The sequence below is a fragment of the Merops nubicus genome, unplaced genomic scaffold (genome assembly GCF_000691845.1).
Source record: "Merops nubicus isolate BGI_N331 unplaced genomic scaffold, ASM69184v1 scaffold4876, whole genome shotgun sequence".
NCBI classification, from domain to species: domain Eukaryota; kingdom Metazoa; phylum Chordata; class Aves; order Coraciiformes; family Meropidae; genus Merops; species Merops nubicus.
Window position 1 is genome coordinate 82,505 of NW_008616821.1, and position 26,567 is coordinate 109,071.

The following is a 26,567-nucleotide window of genomic DNA, read 5'->3' on the forward strand; positions in this document are numbered from 1 at the left end:
GCATAGTATTAGTGATAAGTTAAAAAAAAAAAATAGGAACTGTCATTGACTAATGCTTACATTCTTTAGAGTACTTTTTACCTACAGGTATCTGAAAGTCTCAAAACACAACAGTTTTTCAAAACATTGTGATAAAGCTATTTCACTATTCTGATATAGCACATTTAAAATAACATTGTGTTTTAAATTTTTCAGGCCCTTGAGCAATTATGGCAGGCCTGAGCCCCTTGCCATATCCCTGGCTCTACAGGTCTCTCTCTTAAACTCTTTAAATTAGTCTTCTCAGGTAATTTGAGGTGGGTATGCATTTTTCCAGCATTCAACAGGTACAGGCTTGCAATAATTCCCATGTCAGAACTCTGGATAGGCAGCTAGGGCATTTGTCCCTGTAGCCTTGCAGCACTTTGCATGAGTTTATAAATGACACAACAACCACATTATAGTTGGAAGCAGATTATCATCTTTACAGCTGCACAGCATACTGACAGGGAAATAAAAGATTACTAAAAAGTAAGCTTACAGTGAAGATTTTACATGTTTTAATTATAAAGAGGAAAAAAAACCAATGGCTTACCTGTGGAGATGAGGGACTGAAAGCAACATTGATGACAGATTCTGTGTGTCCCCCCAGTTTATGTGAAAAAGTGCTTGAACGCATTTCATATATGTAAGCCTAAAAAACAGTGAGATTATATTTTCAATTTAAAGAAATATATCACATTCTAAAAGCACTAAGTTATAGCATAGGAAGACTAGAGATGTTCAGTCTACAGAAAAGTTAGGAATTTTTTTATAATAGTTAAACAGATATAAAAGTCATCGACATCTTAGAACTGATCTATATGATTCAGGATAATTTAGCAAATGCTTATGTTAACTGAAATAAAAAAAAAAAATATTTAGAATGAGTAACAATCTTTTTCCCTCAAATAACTAAACATTTATATATATTTCAGTCAGGTAGGTGAAAAATGACCCTCTTAAAATTTTTAAAGGCATTCTTCAGAATTTAAACCCTTTTTTTTTTTTTAAGTAGAATATGTAGAATCTAAAACCTTGGGTTCTAAATTTGAAAACTCTTATGTTTGTCACTACATCAAATAAAATTTGTCAGCTTCTACATAGGTCTTTGCAGTTAATTGAACAGCGTAGAATTCAATAGCAAATAAATAATATTATGAGTGATGCGGTTATCATCAATAAGCATACTGCCTGCCTTTCCTTTGCTAAGGAAAAAGGGACAAGTGCTTTCCAAAGAGTAAATTAAATTTAGTAGCAAAATAATTATATTCTTATTGGTACAGCCTCAAATAATGGAAAAGTGCCAATGTAAAACTGTATTAAGAAACCAAGCCAAAATTCAGTGAAAGTCTTAAACATACTGATACTACAAAAATGGCTGGATTGTGACATTAAATAAGTATTATCTTGCATAAACAAAATAGAAAATGTTTTAAAATAAATCCTGTACTATTGGACCTCCACATAAACACTTGTGAAAGTCATGTGTAGACACATGTAACTATCTTCCACTATGCCTTATCTAGTGAAAACAATTATTTGCAGGACACAGCCAGACAGTATGCATACACAAGTCATATCAAAAAAGACACATATGTAGAAAATATGCAGACTTACTTGGTACATGATAAATAAAATTTGTATCTCAAAAGAAATAATAAATTCTAAAGCATGCACAAAATCATCAAAGATGACAATCCAAACTTTACATTTTCAATAAAAAACTAAAATGTACCATTGTATTTACTAAATCTCTCCAGTTAAGACGATGAACAAGTTATCGAGCAAAGGTTATCATAAACTGAACTAAACTGTGCATAGACACTATATCAACAATATATTACTCTCTGACTTAAGTTTTTTGTGGATAGTACCCTAACAGGGGTTTAATTATTCAGACCCAAGGTAGCCAAGCTTCCCCTAGCAGAGAGCAGACCGCTAGAAGATAAATGTCCCAAAAACTTGTGGACTCAAATGACAGTGTTCCCATTTTGTGAAAAGAGTGATGGATCAATGCAGGTCCTGAAAACATGCTTAATCCCTCACTCAAGAAACAAACCTTATCAGCCAACACCAAAGATTCTGTAGTCCAAAACAGCACTGAAGATACACAGAATAGTTTTTAATGTCAAATATTCCATTCATTACCTGAATGGCAAACCAAGAGGCCAACTGTAAATCTGTCTAATTTTATCCCATTTATATACCTCACATATCCAGCCCAGGATATGGAATTTAAACTGTCTACTAGCATAAATGGAGTACCTAAAATGATGGAGAAATGTAGGTATCCATTTTTAACCCCTGGATTTTTTGTAGCATTCTACACAAATATCACCATACTAATCAGGAGAGTGGCAGAGTCCCCAGTAATTTGTTAAAATCATTGCATCCTTTCTAAAAGGATACATCAAACCCTTGCTAATTGTAAAGTCTGCCTTAAAAAGTAAGGCCTCCCTACTTTTTAAGCAGGACAGAGGTCATAGTAATGAGTATTTGATTGCTAGTAAAATAAATGCAGCCTTTTTTTTCAGTTTTAAAACATATAGCCATATCACAGCTATCGTGACTTATACCACTTCACAAGGGAATAGCTAGCTAGCTAAGGGGATCCAAGACAAGATAAAAGGGATGTAATGACACAAAGAAAAGCATTCTGATGTGTCTGTAGACATTAAATTGCTTCCTCTGGAAAGTATGAGACCATGTATTAGTAAAACCTGTATGTACACAGGAATACTCAAGTTCTTGCTGTTTCCATATAGAACCACCACAACTGGTATTTCCAAATACTTCTAGTTAGACCTTGGATTCCTCTTTACAGACATAAAAATGTTAAGAAGTAGTGTTGGTTATTTGCTTTGCATCCTAAACAGATTAAAATATTGCCAAGTAATTAGGTTTGTAACATAATAGTACACTTCAAAATTTCATGTATTTTATAGGGCCACATCCATTCATTCTCCTTCTTCCATACTGGCTTTCCATTCTTCATGCCGATGATACTATACCATAACTCAACTGATATAAAAATTATCACACCTATGTGCTAACTCAATACCTGAAATATTGTGCTGTATTCTTCACAGCCAAGCATTGTCATGTTGTATATCATCTGGCCCTACGGTCCAGACTTCCCACAGGACTTCATCCCAAGAACAGAGAGCTAGCAATGACCTTTTTACCCCAGCGAGGATGAGCTGTAGAGACTGCAGTCAAGTTGTACTTCACCACCACCACACTGTGCCAGTACAGACAACAGTGGTTATGCTCACATAATTAATAGGAATTTGTAAGTCTCAAGAAAATGAGACATGAGATGCTGTAGAAGTCCATTATCCAGGGAGACTCCAGGACAGTGAAGACTGCGTGAGTGAGAGAAGAAGCAGGAAGCACTAGGAGCTGCACTGCAATCACCATAACAGGATGCTCCTCACATCTAACTGAAGGAAGACAGTATTTGTGAAAACAGGGAGAAATCATCCTCACCAAATAGCCCCCTAAAATCCTGTGGATGTCCTGTCAAAATGGTTCAACAGTATCACAATACTGCCATGTAATGCCATGACACTTCTTAAGTGTTTGTATCATGAAAGATTCAAATCCAGTTCCTCATAGCTATTGTACTCATGTCTATCTCCTTTGGAACTGTGGGAGTGACCAAGACAGGGCAAGTATGTCAGGTTTCTTAAAACATTACAGAACTTTTTTTTTAGATAAAAGAACTTAAACAGAATTTTCCTCTTCAAGGGTACTGTCCTCCCTCCCGTCTGTGGAAGTGGGCACAGAGTAGAGGCAAAGTCAAGGACAGCAAGAGTCAAGAGCACAAAATGCTCTCAATCATAGATCTATGATGCCTTACAAATATTTCTGAGCCAAAAAGACATATGGCTCCATGTTTTAACTGGGATAACCTATCACAGAGACACATGGTGAGTGAAGCTGAAAATTTTCCATCACAATCTAGTGGCTTCCAGAACTTTGCCAAATTTATCCAATAAAAATTAATTTGTCATTCCAGGTTCTCAGTTTAAGTTGAGGAGGAACACTTATTTTTGGCTTAATCTCTATGTACCCATTCTCCTTTGCAAAATAGATGTGATTTCATTGTTTTTTGAAGGCAAATCCAATGGTTGTGAAATCCACGTATTCTAGTAATTTATGCTCTTCCACACAGTTCCTAAATCAATCATTTGGCTTATATCTTTCCTTCAAAAGATGCTATGAAGCAGTTGTGCAGCTTGAGTAGGATCTAACAAGTGCATATTCTGTTGTCTAAAAAGAGGTGTTAGCTAATCACACTTCTCAACTAATTGTACCTCAACTCATTCTAAGCATTTGAAGTCTTACCTTCCATCTTCCATGAGATGATTCTAAGCCCTGAGCTAGAGGTTAGGCTGGGATGCAGAACTCTCCTGAATTGTCACATTGTGTAACAAGATTCACTGGGTCAGAGAAAAGTAATGGCGAGCAATTACAGATAGAAGCTCACCTGTAGCTAACCACCGAAGCATTCATCAGTGTGCGAAAGACCTTTATTCTGATCTTACTACAGATGTTACTTTTGCATTGAACAGCTGCTAGACAAAACACACAGAACATGTCTGAGAAGAGAATTTTTTCACGGTACTTCATTCTACAAATCTATCCTAACAGAACTGGTGTTAAGCTTCTTTTTGATACTGTACTTCTAGCCCTATAAATCTTAACTACTCAGGTGTGGTAGTTCAGCTTCAACAGAAAAAGTGGCAGAATCTCTGACTACATACCAGACTAGTTTACTATGTTTATGGCAGCTATCATATCTTCCAGTAACTGTGCTTTTAAGGAAAGTAATAGAAAATATTTTAAATCAGAGTAATTTTGACACGCAACACACTCAAATGTGATTAAAAGAAAAATGTTGCCATAAAAACATGTATAAAAGAAGCTTCTGTTTAAGTAACTATTCGCAGATATTTAAGCTAGTCCGTGAGAGTCTAAATTCTGAGAATAAAAGTTAACTCTGTGTAAGATTGAAAATAATTTTTTCAGTAAATTTATTTTTATCTTTAATAGATGAAAAAAAATAATTGTATTTTAAAAGAAATGACATTCAGGTATTCATAAGAAGTAGAATTAACTCCAGGGGGAAAAAAAAAAAAAGTTGAAAACATGAATTCAATGACAGAGGAAGAACAGATTTTCAGCAAACCAAATGTAATAAAAAAGCAAACAAAACAGTCTAGGAAGTACTCTGCAATACCCAAAATGCATATGTGCATATAATCTGTTATAGACTTCAGCCAAAGTCAATCCCTCTTTCTTACATTAAGACTAGTCTCTTGTAATAAAAATACTGGTTCAGTAGATATTGGTATTTCCTCTTCATTTCTGTCCAAGGGTCAGCCAAAAGTAAAAATCATTTACCTGCACCAATAGCTATGAAACAAGTTTCCTGCACCCATAACTACACACTTACTTGTGTTTCCTTTCATTTCAATTCAGAAGAAAATTTGGAGTAGTCAGTTTTCATTAACCCACAATGTGAGAATGTATTTAGCACCTTACATGCATATACAAGCTTGTGCTTTCTTCTTTAAATGTGCAGCGTGAGACAGGGAAGAAGGGTGAAGGTCCCTCCTTAAGGGGAAGAATTTGTATCCAAACGGAAAAGTACTTAGTTGTACTGCACTGGTAGAGAGAGTGTGCTAAATAGATTTACTCTTTATCTGCAGAGTTTCACTATAAATTCTTTCCTCTGTTTTCTTGTACTCTCTCTGGAAAGCAAACTTGTCCCCATCTGTTCCCACTGCCCCCTAGTTCAAATCATGGCCACATGCATTTAAGTCAGTCTACTTACACTCCTGCTCCCTCCTGGGAAGGGAAAGAACGGGAAGCAAATCAGAAAGAAGCACTGAAAGCATAACAAAGAATTTGTCCTTGTAATCAGCTACTGCACAAGGACCAGAAAAGCAACATCAGTTTCAATAATGTGCCTTTGTAATTACTGTGGCTTTAAACTGGAGCAGAGAAAAAAGCGGGGGAAAAAAGACACTGAAATCTAAGTTACTTAATTTGACCTTACACAAATAGAGGTTTTTTCTTCAGAAGTTTTGCGTGGATTGGCCAAAGTCATTGCTTTTCTGTGACAATTTCTTTTTGAGTATTTTAAATTAGCTGCAGGAAATGGAAGTGTTAAAGCCTCTTGATATAAAAATAAATAAATAACCCTACACTTTTATGAGAGACATCTGGATATATTAATAAGACATTAGCCTCCATTTGTCTCCATTAATGCCATCAAATCTAATGCACACTCCCACACTGCATGATAGAATTGTTTGGCTTGCATTCCACCATCCCCTGTTTACCCTGGGGCACATCTCCCACTGAACCATGGATTCTTCCTTATTCTCAAGCTGAAAAAGCACCTGAACTCCTTATAGTAAAATGAAAAATAACAATCAGCTTGAACCAGACAGCCAAAAACAGAATTACAGTGGAAAGCATTAGACTACCTTAACTATATGCACCAGTGCCAAATCCACACTTAACAAAACACATTTCACAAGTATCCTAATTACTGATTAATACTGTTGAGTCCCAAGATACCTTATACTCCTGCCACATGGTAGCATGGCAATTCCATTCAAGCCTGTCACCAAAATGTTGAGAACAGTATGTCCTCTCAGACTACCTGCCCCTTCTAATGCCACTTATGGAGCTGTCCTTCTGGCAGTACAAGAATTTGCCCAGTAGAGTAACATCCCAGTTTCTCTTTGAGTTCCTTCAACATTTCTACAAAAGCAGTAACAGTGAAAGTGAATAATGCACTTCATTATTAAAACAGTTAATATTGTCAAGAGCAGTCATTTTTCAAGATGCAGGGAATACTTTTCAAATATATCAACATGTTGGCAGTTATACCTAACACAGTTTAAATTTTCCTCCTTAAAAGAGATTACATAAACAGATCTAAATTATATCTCAGATTTTCCTCTGTAAGCCACCTTTCTTAGAAACTTCCAAATTATATTTTTCATTATTTTAGTTTAATTATTCAATTTCAAAACCTCATGTGTATGATTGGTTTTATTTGTCTGCCAGTAGAATTTATTTAGCACCAAACACTGCTGTATTTAGGTTGCTTTTAATTTTATAAATTGGCAGAGAGCAGACTTACTACCTGAACATTTTGTTCTAATACAGTTTACCTTACTTCTCATTAATGAAGCAGCATGGTTGGATCACACCCACTATGGAAATAGTTCTTTTCTGATTGCTGCTAAGACTGTCTTCCATATCAGCTGTGCCGATAACTGCATTCCCTGTTTGTGTACTGGTGTTGACTATTCAACAGAAATACTATAAGATTCAGATGATGCAGAGAATCTTCATTCAGATGTTTAGGCATAACTGGGAATTTCAGCAATTTCTCTAGCGTTACAAAGGATTACCCCGTCTTAATAAATTTGCAAGCACAATGTAATCAACAAATAGGATTATAGGCATATGTACCAATGATACATAAAATCCAGCTGCTGTTAGAGCTGTAGGCCAAGGTATACATACAGAAAACACAAGCCCTGTGAATACAAATCTATACCTAGCCACTTTTAGCACCACAAGGCTTCATGCATTCCAGAATTAATCTTGGCATTCATATCTTCTTTGACCTCCTGTTTTACCTACATTTGAATATGCTGTATTTTCTATAAAATTACTTTTATTTAGCAAAAAGGCTGATTTGTCATACTTTCACCCAGCTCTCAAAAGTATTCCCACACTTAAAGGTTAAAACAGTAACACTGCAGCCTCGTGAAGTTGTTTGACAGGTCAGTAGAAAAAGAGGTGTTCTCTAGCAGTTAAATGAGCACACATTTATAGCCAGCAGAAAATCCTCCACTACTCTCAACTATCAGCCTGCTTTTATGGTGGTCAAGTTTGAGCTGTAGAGGCACAGGTAAAGCAATAGTCTGAACTGACCAAGAACCAAACAAGAACAGCTAATGTTCTCAAGGTCTATAATTCCATAGTTCATAAAGTAATCTACAAAGGCTATAACCTTCAATCATCTTCAAAGACAGCAAAGTAGCAGTACATTGTAAAGTCATGAATGTATTAATAAGAAACCAACAGGCAGTTATAATAACTGGCAGTTATTATAATAGCAATAACTCATATTAATAAAGATAGCAATATCCTTCCCTCTTAGGATAATAGGCCTAAAAGCCAGCCACACTGCCAAAGAACTTAAGAAACAAAGGTTCAAGAGCAACAGAAAGTTGTCTTATTCTTTGAAAAGGGATAGATTTTCTCCAACAAAAGCTGGCAAAGAAGTTGTCCGAGTCTGTCATTCATTCCCTGCCATGGATTTCCTTCTGCCAAGTAATGTCAGCCCTGTTTTTTCCACAGTAAACATTACTAATGCTATTTTCTCCAGATGTTTTCTCTTAGAACCTATCTTAGTTAAACAATATGGACATATAAAACAAAAATTGAGCAATATATAATTTGGATACCAATGAAACTGAAAACCAAAATACTCCAGATATTCCCTACTACGGCTTCATGTAATACATTCTGTTCTGCAAGCCCTGTACTACAAAGTGTAGACCAAGACAATAAATACTACACAGCACAACTATCAGCCATTTCTAAAAGTAGTTTTCCAATAAATAAAATATCCTTCTCTTTTTTCCAAATCCAGTACTAAAGTCAGCATTACAGCATACTCTTGTATCAAAGATATCCAACTTAAACATCAAGTGATACCTCCAAGTCACACTCCCAAGAGATGATGAACTAAACATTCTGAACTATTATCAAGTTCATTTACATACACTCATACCATTGTATCTTTCTCAACCCTCTGCCTCTTCCCTCATTTGTAGTCTTTAATCTTCTACTCATTAGTACCTGAAAAGTTCTAGTGACATGGTCTCAAAGGGAGAACATCCACTCACGCAATTTTATCATTCACATTTTGGAGTTCTTGGGTTGTTTTTCTCTTTGCTATCAGGACAACTTTATGCAATTTTGGATTTAATCAGATGCAGTTTTTAAGCTTGTCACATCTCAGAAAAACAAGGATGGGCATATTTCATGTAAGTAAGATCAGAGGAACTGATCGCAGAGGTAACAAAATGAAATAGGCCTCATTTAAATTTCACTTTTAAAGAAAGAAGGACAGAAAGATACCATTGGAAATCTCCATTTTAGAAATCAGAACTAAGCCACAGAAAGACTAATATGACAAATAACATATTTATGGGAGTCAATAAATAGATTATAAACTCCTATGGCAATGATTGCATTAGGAAGTAGTGCAGTGCAAGAGGAACATATAGGATAAAACAGTGCTGGCAACCCAACATCCAAAAGTATTTCAGTGCTTTAATTTGGGCTATCTAATCTCTGATTCTGTGGACTGAACAACGTTAGCATACAGAGAGCATTCCATTTGCTCAAGGAGTTGCTCTTCCACTTCAGTCTCACTGAAAAGAATTATCTGAATGATCCAAGACAGCTCTGTGATATGAATCAAAGCACGTTAAATGGGGAGGCCTGGGACACATCCTTCAAGAAGGTGTGTACAATCTTTATCCAAACCGAAAAGCAGATGCTCACACTGCATCAGTGCACTGCAATTCATACACTAGAGAAAATGTGGGGAAAGACTTTCAAAATTTAAGCTACTTGAAATTATAAAGCTCCTTTCACTATGGCTTCTCAAAGCCAAAATATGTGTGTCCAAGTAAAGTAGGTGACGTGTAACAGGTAGCAGCAATGCATTTTAAATATATTTATAAATGACAAAATAAGAAATAATATTTTTAAAGCTACCCATCTTGATGTAAGAATTGATAAAAATCAAATTAAGAGTTCTGTTATATTTTATATGTTATTCTGCCACATTTTTCTTGTCCTTATCAAATGAGTTATTAGTCCAATCCAATAGGGAAAGCCATAAAGATATTACATGGTTTGAAATAGTGGATTTTACAACTAAATATCTAGTAGCAAAACTTTGAAGTATCTTGCCCAGGAGGACTGACATTCTATTTGAACTATCTATCTCTGTAACTATTTAAAACTAAGGTGTGAACTATAAACAAATCCTACAGTTTGTGTTATAGTGGATGTAGAATCTTGTATCTGAATACAACTGAGTCTGCAAGCACTGTCAGGTCCAAGTTTGTGTCCAGACACCACTCATACATTTGCACAATTCTTTCGATATGCCCCCTGTTTGTTTCCAGCATCACCTGCATAATGGGGATTTACTCCAAAACCAATTTCACACAAATTTTAATATTCAGGTATTAACAATTAGTTAATACAGTAGTTTTATGGATAAGCATCAAATTGCCTTTACCCCGTCTCCTGTTACTCCTTTCAGTTTTGATGCTCTCTGAAGAAGAAACAATCTTCCTGCCCTCTAGCTTTGGTGCATTCACAGCTGAGAGGCATAAATTTAATCCTGGATTTAGAATGTGTTTCAGAGAATGCTGTGGGCAAAATCCTCTACTTTGATGAAGGGTGTAAAAAACTGGAAGACAACTTCATACATTAGCCTTGTATTTTTCTAAGTAGCAACTTGTTATGCTGAAAAACTTCTGTGTTTACAGTGTGTGTCAGTCAACGAGCCCAAGCTTTGAGATTTTATGTGGACTCAGATTTTTATGTTAGAAAATTCTATTTCAACACTAGGGTCAAAATGTGTCCCTTCAAGTCTACAGTTCAAAGACTGCTATAGCAAGAATGAATCTGAAAACAATTAGAGAACCAAATCTTCATTTCTGCATTCCCTACTTCATGTCTGGAAACTTGGAATTTATTCAGAGAGCCCTAAGGTCTTCAAAGACAACAATCAAGAACCTAACTAGACATGAATTAAAATAGCTAACTAGAACTACATAAAGCACAGGAGAAGATTAGCTGTTCCTATTTTTTAAAGTAGTATTTCATGCTCTCCAGATATTTTTGTCATTTTAGACTAAGATTTCTTTGGTCAACAAATATTTAGGTAAGTATTTTTGTACAGAACCCATGAAAATGGAACTCTAAACTCATAGTACTTGTCCAACATCCTTAACGCTATTGGCTGATAGTCAGAAACCTCAAACTGTCAACCTGCAAAATGATTAGAAATTAAAACACTGTGTGTATTCTGTTAAGAAAAAATCAACCCATGTCATTTGCTACCTCAGACTATTTCAGATGAAGAGACGATCTGATATTAGAAATGTTAACTTTCTAGATTTTCTAATCACAATACATTATGGAAAGGACAATCACAGTTCAAAACCAAGATACTGTGGGTACCTGCATTGATCAAACTGTCGGGTTTTGATACAGGCTCTCTTAAAGAAGTTGGAATAATCATTTAGGGCAACAGCTTCAACCCATGATTTACAGTATGTACATATCTCATACTAATATACACAAAAGCAGTTCAGATAAAAACAGGTGACTACTACAGCCACAGAGAAGCTATACCAAACTGTTCTCATATAAAATGGGTCATATACTTTGTATGTACATACAAATGCAGGCAGAATTTCCATACTGTTTTTTTACAATAATATTTTTTGGGTTTCTGTTTGAATGCTCTGTAGGAACATGGTTTTGAATTTGCTATTAATCAATGTAACCAGCATATTCCTCTCTGCCAAATATTTCAGATACTGTGAAATACAAAAACCAGTTTAAGATTAATGCCTCAATTATATTACAATTCTATTAATTAACTGCAGGGTGCAAGCACAGCACTTGATAACTTAAACCCCAAGATGACTGAAGATGCAGTTGCTGGTCAGTAGAATTACATAATTTATTTCTAAAATGTGTCATTTCAAAGTAACACTTTGTGGCCACTGTTTTTTTCTGCAGCTTTTTGAATTCCAATGTACATTCATTTATAGAATACAATCTGAAAAAATGTGGCTTCTTGATACTGTTAAAACTGTTCCAGTTGCACATCAGTCCATCTGTCAAGAGGTTATTAGTTTAACAATATGAATGGATTATTCAGTACCATGTTCAATTTTCTTTTTTTCAAAAGGAAGCACAAAAATATATCCAGTCTCAACATTTCAAAGAGAAGCCTCCTAAAAATGCCCCAAAACTGTATTTTGTCCTAACAGTATAGTTGTAGCAAGAGTCCAAAGCTTGACTCAGTTTTCCTAGGGGACAACAACAAGAACAATGAAAGTTCTCTACAGACATACGATGCAAATTATGCAAAATTCCAACCCAGGAGCTGCACTAAAAAATATTGACTGGCACCATGCCCACCAGGGACCACATGCCTACTGGAGCAGAGTGCAGTCCAGCTATTCAGCTTCCTATGATGAGCAACCATGTGCCAAGAATTTGGAGTAAGGGCAAATTCAGGCTCTATTACTTTCTTTTCTTGCAGTAATTTCAAATAGCCTTAATGCAAAGAGAAGATATAAGGTCTTGTGACCACCTCTTTTATACTGTTCAAATTCAACCTTAACTAGCAACCTTGACTAAATCTATTTATGTCATGTCACGAGCTGAGATCAATATTAGATGCATTTTGTTTTGCAGACAAAGCAAAAAGCCTTTGTTTTGTATTGCAAGCTACATTTTGAAATGCAAATTACCAGAAACTTGAAAAATATATTTTACCATGGAAATGTCAAAAACACATTAGCTATTGCCAAACATCCAGCAATCTGCCAATAAAATCTCTAATCTTCACACATGGTTGGAGCCAGTATTTCAAAACTAACCACAACAGTAAATGCCTCTTGTTCTCAATCTGAAGTTGACCAGAAACCCTGTGTCATAGTCCTGATGAGTCACCTAGAAAGACCTAGAAGAAAGTTAAACAGCTTTCCTACCCAGCTGTTTTGAAACAATGGGTTTGCAAAGAACCCGACCTTAGCCCAGTTTCAAAAGCTTATACTATGAGCTAGGAATCATCTATCTCTTAGCTGACAGGTTCATAAGAAACTAGTATTAACATTCATCACCCTGTGTTTGGGAGCCTAAGTACTGTGCAGTTGCTACATAGCTCCTAGTGATCACATACGTACATACTACAAAAAGCTGTGCTATAAGAGCTACCGTTCTCATCTTTGATAGTTTGTGACAATTCAGAGTCAAGCACTATGAAAATTTTTTTAAAACAAGATTTTAACAGTTACTTTGAGCACAAAGATTTGGTTGTTCAGGGATTTTTCTGGCAAATTAAAGAACATACAGATTAGGAATCATATGTAACTGCTACATAGAAATTAATATGAAAGTATAATAGAAACTCACTTTTTCACATTGAGTTGAATACTAGAATCATGCATAAAGAGACCACTTTGCGTACAATATGAAGAGCTCCTACAGTTAGAAGAAAAATATGCAAACCCATTACTTACATGTCTGTCGTCTGATCCACTGGCTATGAAGCGTCCACAGGGAGATACTGCAATTCCACACGGATAGCAGCGGCTGCTGTGCCCTTCAAAACGGCGTTCACACCTTCAGAGAAATTTCAATCTTATTAATACCAGTTACTGCCACTTTCATATGCTGAAGTCTCGTCTGTTTTTCTTAGTCTACAAGTTTACCAAGGCAAATCCACAAATTAAGTTTTAAATATCTCTGCAGCAGGATTTTGACAAAACTGAAAGACGTTAAAGAATATTAACAACAAAACCCAAAATGAACACACAAAACTACTCCAGGACAATGCCCAAAATCATGCTTTGCCATTGTTTAGTTTACAAAGATAGAAGAATCATTACTCTTTAGAAATGAGGAGCTATGATGCCTACCATTCAGCTACTCTTAGTTACCCATCTCAGCAGGAAAAGCCAAACTCCGTTATGCCATTATTCTGAATTATCTTTTACATGTGTATGCCTCATTTCAGAGCTTTGTTTTTATACCCACAAGGAATCATTTCAAAACAGACTTACAATAATCTGTAATCTTCTTTTGCCTTTGTTATGAACGCTATCAATCTGCCCTTCTCCTTACAAAACAAATTCATATACTTCACCATAATACAGTTGTCACACATTTTTTTTATATGTATGCTAAGTCCAGGAACAAATTTGAAAGAGTAACAACTGCTGCCAACACCTGTGATATACACTTTTTCCTGGCCAGTGAAATCAGATGTTATGTTAATTCAGCTGACTGAACCCATGTGCAGAACCCTCTAATTTTTTATACCAAGTAGCTCTGTTTTAGACATGCATGTACGTGTGAGAATGCACTGAATGCCAAGTTGATTTTGTTCACTCAGGTGAAACAGGCATACTTAAACAAAAAACACTACTTTGTGACTGATTTGATGACTGTCACTTAGTTAAGCATAAAAAGGACACTTCTTAATGCATGAAAATACATAATTTTACATAGCAAAACTCCAAACTTTCATAGATAATATATATTTAGCTGAACATCTGTATAACAAAACTACAGATTTAAATGGACATTTTGAGTATACAGTAACCAGACGTTTCACCTCAGGCCAGTTCTACCCTAAAACTGTTGTAAATAACCCAATTTAAGGGTAGACCACAGTTTCAAGGAAAACTACCTCATAAAGACAGTCAATTACTGCCACTAATATATAAAAATATTCTCATCTTCAGTTTGCACATAGGTCTTTCATGAATCCTCAAGGATTTTGAATAATCAATGGCTACATTTGGGCCATTAAATAATCTGCCTCTATTCAGGTTTCTTATTGACAGTAAAGGAGAATACTAGCTACCTCAGCCTTTTCCTAAATGCAGCATTCTAACACATATGACTCCAAAAGTTAGGCAATGGAGGACAAGTCACAGAATACGTATTTGATTTATACTTTCAAAGAACTTGACTTTTTGAAAGACAACTTAAAAGAAAACAAAGGTTAGTCCCTGCTTTCCTTACCACAGATTTCACAGAATCATACAATGGCTGAAGTTGGAGGGCACCTCTGGAAATCATCTTGTCCAGCTTGCATGCTCACCTAGAGACAGTTGCCAAGGACCATCCATGTCTAGATGGGTTTTGAGTATCTCCGAGATACGAAACTCCACAACCTCACTGGGCAACTCGTGCCATTGTTCAGTCACTGTAAATGGTTTCCAGAATTAGTTGTTCGATCAAGTTTTCCCAAGGATCAAGATGAGGCTGACTAGTCCATGGTCTTGCTCTTGTTGAAGATAGGAGTGACATCCACTTTCCTCCAGTCCTCAGATACCTCTTCTGATAACCATGATCTTTCAAAAATAATTGAGGAGCAGCCTTGTAATGACATTAGCCATCAATAAGCTGAAGACAGGCTTTAAGGAAGACAGAGCTAGGCCCTTCAGTGATGTCCAGTGACAGATCAAGAGGCAACAGGCAAAAACTGAAATGTAAGCTCAGACAAAGGCTCTGTCTGAACATCAAGAAACACTTTTTTACTGTGAGGGTGACTGAGCAGTGGCATGGGTTGTCGGGAGAGGTTGTAGAATCTTCCTCCTTGGAGATATTCAAAAGCCATCTGGACATGGTTATGGACAACCAGCTGTAGGTGACTCTGCCTGAGCAAGGGAGTTAGACAAGATAACCTCCAAAGCTACCTTCCAACCACAATCATTATGTGATTCTGTGATTAAGTAGCAAAGCCATTATTGTAACTTTGGACAAGTCTTTCCTTCAAATATCTTAGATAAAAGTAAAAATGAAGCATGATACATTTAGTCTGTCTGCTATCCCCTTTCATGGTCAGGTGTGGCATTACAATATTTTGACCTCAGTTAGGCTGCTACCAAACATTATTCATTGTGTAGAGCAGCCATCCCCCACAACTCAGCCTCAATCATGTTTTTTCTTATCTCTGCCAGAGTCCTAGTTGCACTGTTTATGAATTTCAGAGTCCTCCCAAAAATAAAATTCTTCCCAGTGCCTTTTCTCATTGTCACGTATGGACAATGTTCATAGATATGTTTGAAGAAAAAGTTTCTTTTCAATCTTATACTTGTAAGATACAATCGCATCCTGTGAAAGAAATTTCCTTGTGAGAAATATATAATTCATATATCCTCTGTCCCTCCTGAATATGACTTCAGGACCACCACTCTTACTTAAGTAGAGCACTGGCCATGAGGACTAGTTCTCAGTGTTTAAGACTTAGATTTTACAGGCCCTGAGAACAAACTTCCTTAATGAGGTGTTTCTTCTTCACAGAAGAGTCTCCTAACAAATCACTGCAAAAAAACTTCCTTTCAACAGAATTTGACTCCTCTGCATCTGTGACCAATACCTCAATTACTCCACCTATAAATTGATGTATGAGAACTAACAGGATTCCAAGGCTTTCACTGATCTTTTCTCTGCTATACCACAACAACATAAACTAATTGTTTGAATAATAGGACAGTGCCACTTCTCCTTGTGCTAGCACAGCCACAATAACTAAATCCTAGATTCTATTTTCTTTACTGTTTTCCCATTACAACTTTTCCATTATAACCAGGCTGCTTGTTCAAGAAGTATAGCTACTTCCCCAACCCCTCAAAATCATGTTCTAAAAACACATTTAAAAAAAACAATTCCAATTAAACTTTCCACATAACCCAGTAGAAATTTTATTATGCAATCTATTAATTCCAGATATCTCCAGGCATATCAGCAATGGAAAAAAAGTGGACAAAAATGCCTAGAATAAATAGAAATTGTGTATAATTTTAGCTTATTCTAGGAGGTATCTTTATTTTTTTTCCGCTTTTTTTTTTTTGTGTGTTTTTGGTTGTTTTGTTTTGGGGTGGTTTTTTTGTTGTTGTTGGTTTGATTTTTTTTTTCTCCCCTCAGCAGCAACAGGTGGTAATCAAAATTATTTTGGATATTGCAAGCTTTACGTGGCCAGCTGGCATGCTGTCCAGCCTCCTAAGAATGCTTTTCTGCTCAGAGCTTTTCAGGGGTTACCATGACAAACATCTGGTAATTGCATGGGTCAGCAAACAGCCAAATTTCTACTGTGTTCTCCACTGTGTAGCTTTTAGTCTACATTCCAAAATATGTATCTTTTCATGTACCAAACAATATTAGAAAAAAGTGTAACATGTTTCCTCCCTTTATAAAAGAAAGATACCAGACAGGTGTGTGTCTTTATAAATCAGTGAATAATTTCACAAGTCACTCTATTTCATTCCACTTTAAAAAAGTAGAATGTATTTATTAAAAAAAAAAAAAAAAAAAATCTTCACTGCAAACCAAAGTTCTCTTTTTAAACTACTTTCTTTTGTATTTTACTAATTTTATCCCAGTGCTCTGGTATTTGTCCAGAGACCCATCTGTGCCAGCAGATCCACTGAGGCTTTACAAAATCCAAGTATAATTTGATAGTAGTAGAAAGTACCTTAGATGCTATGTAAACATAGATTTAATTTTAAACACAGATCAAACCCTTCACACAGAAGCCCAGCATGTTTTCACCAACAGCATCCAGCAGGGACCACATTTCCCATCCTCTATACCTTCATGCATCCCCAGTCCCAAATCTGGAGGAACTCCAGCTACTTTTTTATCCCTTTTCCCCTCAGAATTCAAATGAGACTCAAAGCTCCAGGAGAAAAAAAAAAAAAAAAAAAAAAAAAAAAAAGGCAAATCATGGGATCTTCTCCTTCAGAAGAGACCAAGAAGTAATCAAATTCTGAGTATGCATATATGTGTATCTTGCTCAGAATGATAACAAGCACTTAGTTCACAGTGAAGATGCAAACTGAATAGTATCTGAAAATTGAAGGATCATTCATTCAAACTGCATGTATGATCCTAAGGCTCTCAAAGTGTAGTTGTTAGAAAATATATGAGATGAGTTCCATATACCTCCAGGAACTCTGCTAAAATATGTTGCTGTGGGAGCTTTTAATCTAATTCCACAGGATCATAATACTAGTTAGGGATTTTATCTCAATATCTAAAAACTATCATTATATAACTAACAAATCTTTTCAGAGGCTGCAAGAGGGTGAAACTGATTTTCCCTGGGATCACGCATCAAAGTGTTATCATGCACCTGAGTGCTCTGCAGAAGAAATTCAGTATGTTCAAGTAGCCCAATATTCTTCAAATATCTTTACTGTGGTTCAATAAGCACCCACTCTTTTGTTTGGTTTTCCATAAAGAGATGAAGAATGGTTATTTCAGCAGCAACCAGCATTAGTGAGGCAGAACTTCTATTCCTCAACTGTTCAGAGTGTGAGCCAGAGACAGGCTGCTCCTACCTCCAAAGGTAGATTGCCCCTGTCAGTCTCATTACCTGCAGAAGCAATCTAGTAGCTGTCACATCTACCTCCCCTCCCCTACCACAGGAGAAGCCCAGGATCATCAGCATTTTTTTTTTTTTTGAGCAGAAGCAAAAATAAAAACATCACAAGGCTTTATTTAGTGTACATTTTGCAGACCTATGCACCTTATGTGAGTGTAGTGAATGTACATGTCAGAGTGCAGGAAGAGCAGGGCTGCTACGAAAGGAAAAAGGAGTGAGAAGCCAATGGTGGCCACAGCACACCGTCATCACCAGCTAGGACACCATCCCAACCTTTCTGAATAGGGTGGGCAGAGTACTGTGCTGATAGCAAGGTCCACTGACAGTTCCAGAAAAAGTGAGGTGAATGAACCAGGTCCATGCTCAATCCTGGGAGCCCAATCAGGAGCAGCTGGAGACAAAGCCAGATACAGGGCTGGAGGCAAGACTGCAACATGGGTCTGCTGGAGACAGAAGTCAAGGCAACTAGCGACAAAATAGATCAAGGCTCATGCAGAAAACAAGGCCAAAGGCAGGACTTGAGACGGGTACACCAACAACATAGTTCAAGCAAGGATTAAACATCTAGGTCTGAGCTTAAATGGAATGCCTGAAGCAAGAAGTAGAGAATGCATGGGTAGGGGTCCAAGGCTGGTCAGGGCAATTGATGCCCTCAGGGCCCTCAGTGCAGTCTGTAACTTGACTAGAGATATATCTGAAAAACTGAGACCAAGCCGGGCCTTAAAATGTGTGTCATAAAGAAGGATGACTCTTCACTCTGCCATGACTTTAGTCACATTTTACTGATGAGCAAGGAAGGTCCACATCAGTACCTAAAGCTTTGCAGATGGTGATGGTCTGAAATCTACCTTGGGGGAAAAAAGTTCACAGCACGCACCCTAGAATTGCTCTTCGGAAAGTGACTCTTTGGAATGAATCATGCAAGGGAAATAGCAAGCTGCCACAGAAATCTGGACAGCTGATCTGCCAGTCATGAGGATATTCACACAACTTTGCCAGTGCTACAACTAAATGTTTAGTCAATATTCTAAATGTATTTTAAAAAGTGAAGAGAGCAATGGTTTGAAGTGATTGTTTCTTCCTATCATAATGAATGAAAGACACTTCCTTTCTTCTGGATGTTTTAGTACACAAAATTATCTAATCTGTAAGTGGGAGGAAATGAGAAAGTGAAAAGATCTAGACTGGTAAAACAGAACTAAAAACTGTCATGTGATGTATAAGTGACATATTAACACATAAAAACAGCTTGTATTTAGTCTAGTCTGCCATTTGGGGTTTTGTGGGTTTACTGCATAAGGGAATGGAATTTCCCTTAATTCCTAAGTTTCTACACTCTTCCTATAAATTTGGTTTACAGCACTGCAATGCTGAAATATACCAGCATCTTGCTGCCCTATATGTTCATGAGCATAGTCACCAAAACCAGGCAGGACTGGCAGATAAAGAGGCTTAGTGTATAGCAATTTTCTGATCTCTCTAGCATGGGTGATCTAAAGGACTCATCAGTTTATGTAATTCCAATCCAGGCTTTCCTGAGAGATAAAATTATGTAGTGGAAATAACAGGTACAGATCCCTGTGAATCTTTGTCATATTCCTGACTTCAGACGGAGTTCTGACATGTCTAAAATGTACTTAGTAGAGAGACAATAGAAAGAGGTAGAATAGTAAAGTTCCTTGTCTTATGGACATTTAAGAGTCTGCACTGTTTCATCATAAAGAACACTTAAACTCCTTCAAAAAATGTACAAATGCATCAAACTTTTGTACCTCCTGATTATTAAATGTTTATCTGACTCTTTCTTGGTAATTATTAGGATGATAACTGTAATGTTTTTCTCATTCAGATTCACATTGCACCTCAGTCTAACTTCTATGTTCACTGCTTCCACCTTGGACCCAAGAGAAAGTATTTTTAATTCTTCTCCAAGTAGCCATTCCTTTAGACAAGATAGACTTAAATTGCTCTTCACGATGTCTTGGAAGTTGATCAAAGGTCATTATCTAACCCTAATGCATGTATTCATAAAGACTCATAGTTCATTAACCTAACTTGGAAGAAGAATAGCCAGAGTTGATTTTTCTGCAAAATAAGATCTTTTCTCCTTGGTTCTTTACTCATATTTCTGCTTTGTAGGTTGTCTGGAGCTTTTCTTAGCTACAGTTATAAGGAGAATGCAGGAGAAGTATAAAAATATTCAAAATCTTCAGAGGAAACTTTACAAACCCATGCGTTTCAAAAAAATGAAGCAGGAGTCTGAGTAAATCCAAAAGTCACTAGCAGTGTCCAAGATTCTCTCATTTATTGGCAAGATGACCTGGCTGTGTGAGGTTGGCTGACAACATCAGTTAAAATGCCTTTTCTTGTACCACCTTCAGAGGAACCCATAATACTTTCTGGCACTCTCTTGACACAATTTTGGAAACCCTCCAGACCATCAATAGTGAAAGAGACAGACAGATTCACAGCTTTATCCAGTTAGGATTATGAAAATTGAAGTTGCAAAATACTCTCAACAACTCCAAGAACAAAAGAAAAATTAAATTAGTTTTCACTGAGGAAAAAATAGTAGGTTGATAATAAAGAATTAATGGAAAAATTCTTGTTGAACTTAGAGAAATAAAATCAATATATTCAAAACCTATAAAGCTGCAGGCCAGGACAACATGTCTGAAGGTTTAGTCTAAGCAAAGACCAGAAAAGAACCTGATCATCCTGCCATGATTCCTCAGTCAATTATGAGAAAAGGAATGCATGTCAGAAGAATAAAAAAAGGAAACATCATCAAAGAAAATGCATAAAGAAATAACTAAGATTCCCAGGAAAATTGTGCAGTTACTCTGAAAATCACTGCCCATGCTTTCAACTACAGCTTTCAAGAGCATCATGAAGGAGGTTTTTTTCCCCAATTTAATCATAATTTTGTACTTTACAGTATTATTTTAAAAAATAACAATAGCTAGAACTCATTAAGTGCAACAAGTAGATTAAACAAAAGCAAAACAGTTTTTACTGTACCTGTCTAGGGCAAATATTTAGAAAAAATCAACAATGAAGTTGAGGCCTTGCAGTTAAGTGTTATTACCCACAGCACTGCAAACAGTATAAATGAGAAGATGGACTTACCTTTGCTATATTTCAAGAACACTGGACAGAGATTTCACTAAACAAACCCTATTCTAGCAAACCCAAAGCAGAAACAAAGAGGTCATTCCAGAGAGACCATTCAAAGCATAGTAGTGGCTGATGCATTAACTTTACAAATCAACAGCTTTAAGAGATTAAAGGTACTGGCCCACCCTAAGATTGCTTAGGAACTAATCTCTCCTGTAAGCACCCAACAGTGCAAGGGATGGATGGGATTTGGTTGGACAAGACCTATGAACAAAAAAAAAAGCAAAAGTTTGCAGTCTGTGTAACTGTATAGTAGACCTAACACTTCAGTGTAAACTTGTTCCAAGTTTAGATAGAGCTTTCCAAACTCAGCCATTTCAAATTTATTTATGTGAAAAACACCTGGTGAACACATTAGGAAAAAATGAACAGTTTTCTTCCTTACGAGGACTCAAGAATAGATTTTAAAATACAGAAGACTCAATCTCTGGTCTGAGCTATGAGAGAATTTCATTTTTAAAAATTGGGACTTTTTTCCCTGAAAGTTACTGGCAGGTGAAAAATGGCTCTTCTCTTTCTTCTCTACAACAATTGCTACCACTGATTACTGTGTGATGTTTAATGAACACACATATATCATACCTAACAAGCACCCTTAAAATACATGTCATTAAAGACTTGAATTACTTTTTTGAAGTTTGGCTAATGGAATTCAGTGGACACTAGAATACACAAACTTTGCCAGATTAATTATAGAGCAAGAACATACATAAATTATTCCCTTCTTCCTAGGACATATTGATTTAATTGATTCCCCAGATTTTACACTTTAACTATTTTACCATTCACCTGCTTTACTTATATTAGCATTTAGAAACAAAGAGACAGATAAGTGACCTGTGAAAAGCTTTCTACTTTTTCATTACTCTTCAGCAACACAGTTTGAGCAGCTTATTAAAAAAACATAAGAAGGTAACAGATTCCAACCCTAGCAGTCTCTCATTTCATTACTTTCTGGCATTAAGTGCAGGTAATACAGCAATGCTTTAAGCAAGAACATATATGCCCCCTATAGATTTAATGAATTCTTAGCACAGAAAGATGGAAATAAATGAAAGGCTCTCTAAGCATATCCTAAATAGAAAATTCAGTACTAGAAAAATTATACTACATCTGTCAATAAATATATGTTTGCATACACAAAGCAACTATGAAATTAATCTTTAAAACCTAAACTTCCTCCTGTCCAAAAACCTTTTCTTTTAAACATAATTCTTTTAGCCTGCACAACAGAGATTGCCAGAAGTATTTCCTTTCCTGAGTAATGTTCCCTCCCCCACCACTCTTTCACTTTGTTCTACAGTTTTCATAAGTACAACACAAATGTTTCTTGGAAAAAGTGTAGCATTTTATTTTGAGTTTATTATACTAATTTATGCTACTACATACATGATTTTTCATAATACTTTTACAATTACATTTGTATTTTGAAAGCTGGATCATAAATTTTACCTCCTTTAGCAGTAATGACATGCTGTTTTGGAAATACCACTAGCATTCAGTTCTATACACTGTTTTACATACACAATTAGATCTACAAAGGTAGATAAAAACAAGGGTGATAAATCTTGACCATTTAATGGCTTCCACATAACTAGCTACAACCAAGGAATCAACATTTCGTTCAGTCTCTTAAAAAGAGAACATTACAGTTAGTTTTTAATTTTTTTTTTTTTTAAAGGCCTGACTGTAGATCTGATTCCACATCCAAATTTCTAATGGTGTATTACAATACATGACAATTTTGAATAAAGGAAAAGCATGGCTTTTTATTCCAAGTTACCTAATTCTGCCTTACCTCAGTGTTCTTAAATCCCATAATTTGATGCCATCACCTGCAGCTGTGGTCATGAAAAGATTGTAAGCTTCAGGTTGCTGCATGCTGAAGGATGACCCCTGTTAAATATGAAATCAGTTTCAAATAACTATTCTCGTGGTGTTAAATATTTAACAAAATCAGAATATCTCAAGTTGGAAGGGACCCATAGGGATCATAAAATCCAACTCTCTACTCCTTGCAGGAGTACCTAAAACTAAGCATCACCCAGACATGCCTTGAGCTCAGTGCCATGACTGCTTCCCTTGGGAGTCTGTTCCAGTCACCAACCACCCTCTCAGTGAAGAATTTAGTCAATTTAAAAAATAAACAATAAATGTTTGTTAGATTCTGTAACAGAAAGCTTGCCTGCACACACACAAGGGAGTGCAAAGGAAAGTTGTCATGTGGAAGAACTCCCATAACTCAGTCAAAGAAATGGAGCACTGCCTTGACTCCTCTCAGTGTTGTCCCAGGGCAGCCATGAGCCCTTTGGTCTGGGGGTGACACCAACCATGATGAGGCAACAGGGGAGTCTTTCTGGGTCATCTCACAGACTGATGGGCATTACTACTTATCAAGGTATAAAATCCCTTATGGGATGCAGGAGAAGATCATTTTGTGATTGCACATGACATTATGGGATATTCAGGGGAGGAAATAAGGGTGGGAAAAGGGAGGGATCAAAAAGTAGATTAACATTTAACTATATGTCATGTTTAGCTCTGGCATAAGTGGGCACACTTTCTATTGACTTCAGTAGCAATTGCATTCATTCATAACAGGACTGATTTGGGTATAATAATTAATCCCAGTCTATCTTTTAACCTCTGGGATTTTTAACATCCACACTGGAAAATCCTGGCCTTTTTGCAGGCCACTAACTTCTTAATCCAGAGAACTAAATATAAACAGTTAAAACTCCTTCTTTCCTTTCCCCACCATTCACATTCTTGATTTGGCTGAATACATCACAGAAACCTCAAGGCCATTTCCCACAATCAGTACTTGACTGCCAGGAATCTTCTATTCGTTACGAAAACTGGCATATAGCTGGAAAATGCTCTAGTATTTTGTCAAAAGAATTCCCAAAATGGCAATACAAAGTGGGGCAGTCAGCATTAAAGAGACTATAGAAGAACAGAGGATTGCCACAGCCTGCTCTAGTGGGTGAACGAAAATGTACTTCACCACAGATTTCCAAAAAGTCTACCCATTCTCACATTAGCTGTGTATAACTATTTAAAAAGGGTAATTGTAAACAAGTGACAGTAGGTTTTCAAAAGATAGTATTCATTAAAAGTTATAGAGCACCCTTTCTTTGTGTTTTTTTTTTTTCCTTTTTATTTTTTCCTTTCGTGCCCTGACAATTCATCAGTAATATGTTATTTCAGTAATATAAGGCTATACTTCCAGCTTCAAACTACATTTGCTACTGAATACTGCTGTATAGCACAATAGATGCTACCTGGAATAATATGAAAGCTGAATTTTATTTATTCCTTTGTGGTTTTATGGTCCATTAATTTATGATAGTCTGTAATTTCTGAGACTCTAATGCAAAAAGTAGAATATTCCAACATATTCTTCAAACTACATACTTTCATTCTAAAAGATAAATCACTTGCCTATGCCCCATCATCTTCATCATCCACCACTAATCCCTTCTCAGCTTCTCTCTGGACTAACTACATTCCAACTTCCACATAAAACTCATTATGTGTACTGTATGTATCATCATTATATGGCATGCCCCAAGAACTTCAGGGGAATTTGGTGCCAAAATGCTTTTTAACTAAGCAAAAATACACTGAGGTTTGGAATAATAAAAATTAATGTGCCAAATTAAATCAAGATTAGAGATATTCTAAGCAACAGTACACGGCCTAAAGCTCTGCAAGCAATTTAATTGTGTAAGTTTTAATCATATATGGATCTTCACAAACTAGGCATGTGTTTTATGGTTTCCTCTCCTGGACACGTTGGTAAGCTGAATTATACTATTTTGGATTCAGGACTAAGGGTTCTTTATGTATCAAATCCTAAATAATCTCAAATAGATGACAAACGGGAAGTAATGTGCCACAATTAATACAAATATATATCTAAAAAAAAAAAAAATATGTTGGCAGTGAGAACACTACTCAGAACAACTTCCCTAGGTGAGTTAGTTTTGTTACGATTTTGCCTAGCTTCTTCTCCTTCTTTTTTTTTTTTTTTTTTGGTCATCCAATACTTTATCATAGCCCCATAAGTCTAGCTCTATAATGGCTTTTTCATAAGTTTCAGGATATCTCTGTCTCATGTGAGAGATGCTTGCTACATTCTCACTCTGATTTCCCTTCCCTGATGTTGACAAAGTAACAAAACAACAAAGGACAAAGGAGCTCCGGCAACAACAGTAATCTGCGTGGTTGTGGGTGACTGGAACAGTATGGGGCAGGGAGAGAAGATCCCACTACAGTGAAGAAAGTTAGTAGGAGAAGAAAGGAAAGAGGCTGCAGGAGGTGGTGAAGACTCATAGCTGCAGTGGCAGAGCACCTGTAATGATTTATAGAGAGACAGCCTAGCTTCAACTGCTGAAATAGGTTTGGAGATGTAAACTGGCCAAGTAGCACACAGGATCAGAGGTGTGGGCTTCATCCATAGGTTGGTTATTCTCAAAACAGTCCTATCAACTTATCTAAAGTATTCATTTTATAAAACTGAAAAAAAAAAAAAGTGCCTTGATTTATTTTTTTTCAAATGGTCAATTTTCTTTGCTATACCATATACCTCCAGGTTTCTTCCCAAGTGAATTCTTGCTCACAGCTTTAAAGTTTTCCTTGATTTAATAACCTGAAGCCACTAAGCTGACCAAGCAAAAAGAAAAGCCAGAACTTTAAGCCTGTATATGTTACAAAAAGTACTGAAATAGTTAGCATGATTTTAAGTGTTCTACCAGATCACATCTTTCAGGAAAACCCAAAAGGAGTTCTACAAAAGTAGTAATAAGGAACTGTTTTAAACCAACAGAAGCAAGGACTTTCCAACTGGGAATGAAGAGCCATACTTGACTAAATCTAACACAGCAGGCATTCCAGCATGTACATACCATAAAACCTCCAAACATTGAAATCAATCTTCAAGTAAAAAAAAAAGAATCAAAGCTCAGGGGTTTTAAGTCACCTATTCTATTGCAGTACTAAGCAGTTATATTTTTCAGTTGCTGTTTCTGAAGTTTCAGAATAAATCAGACAACTTCATATTGAACTTGAGAGAACAGTTACATAAAGAAAAGTTCCTGCT

The 26,567-nt window shown here is 36.3% G+C and overlaps 1 protein-coding gene across 1 annotated transcript in view; it reads right to left on the reverse strand.

Annotated features, from left to right (window-relative positions):
* Positions 1 to 574: 574 nt before the first annotated feature.
* Positions 575 to 26,567, reverse strand: part of WDR27 (WD repeat domain 27) — a gene marked incomplete at its 3' end in the record, with an annotated part of 46,846 nt that continues 20,853 nt past the window's right edge. The window contains exons 10-12 of the mRNA XM_008942936.1: positions 23,262 to 23,359; positions 13,410 to 13,512; positions 575 to 673 (exon numbers count right to left, since the gene is read on the reverse strand). Of these exons, the coding sequence (XP_008941184.1) occupies positions 575 to 673; positions 13,410 to 13,512; positions 23,262 to 23,359 (300 nt within the window). The remainder of the gene's footprint in view (positions 674 to 13,409; positions 13,513 to 23,261; positions 23,360 to 26,567) is intronic.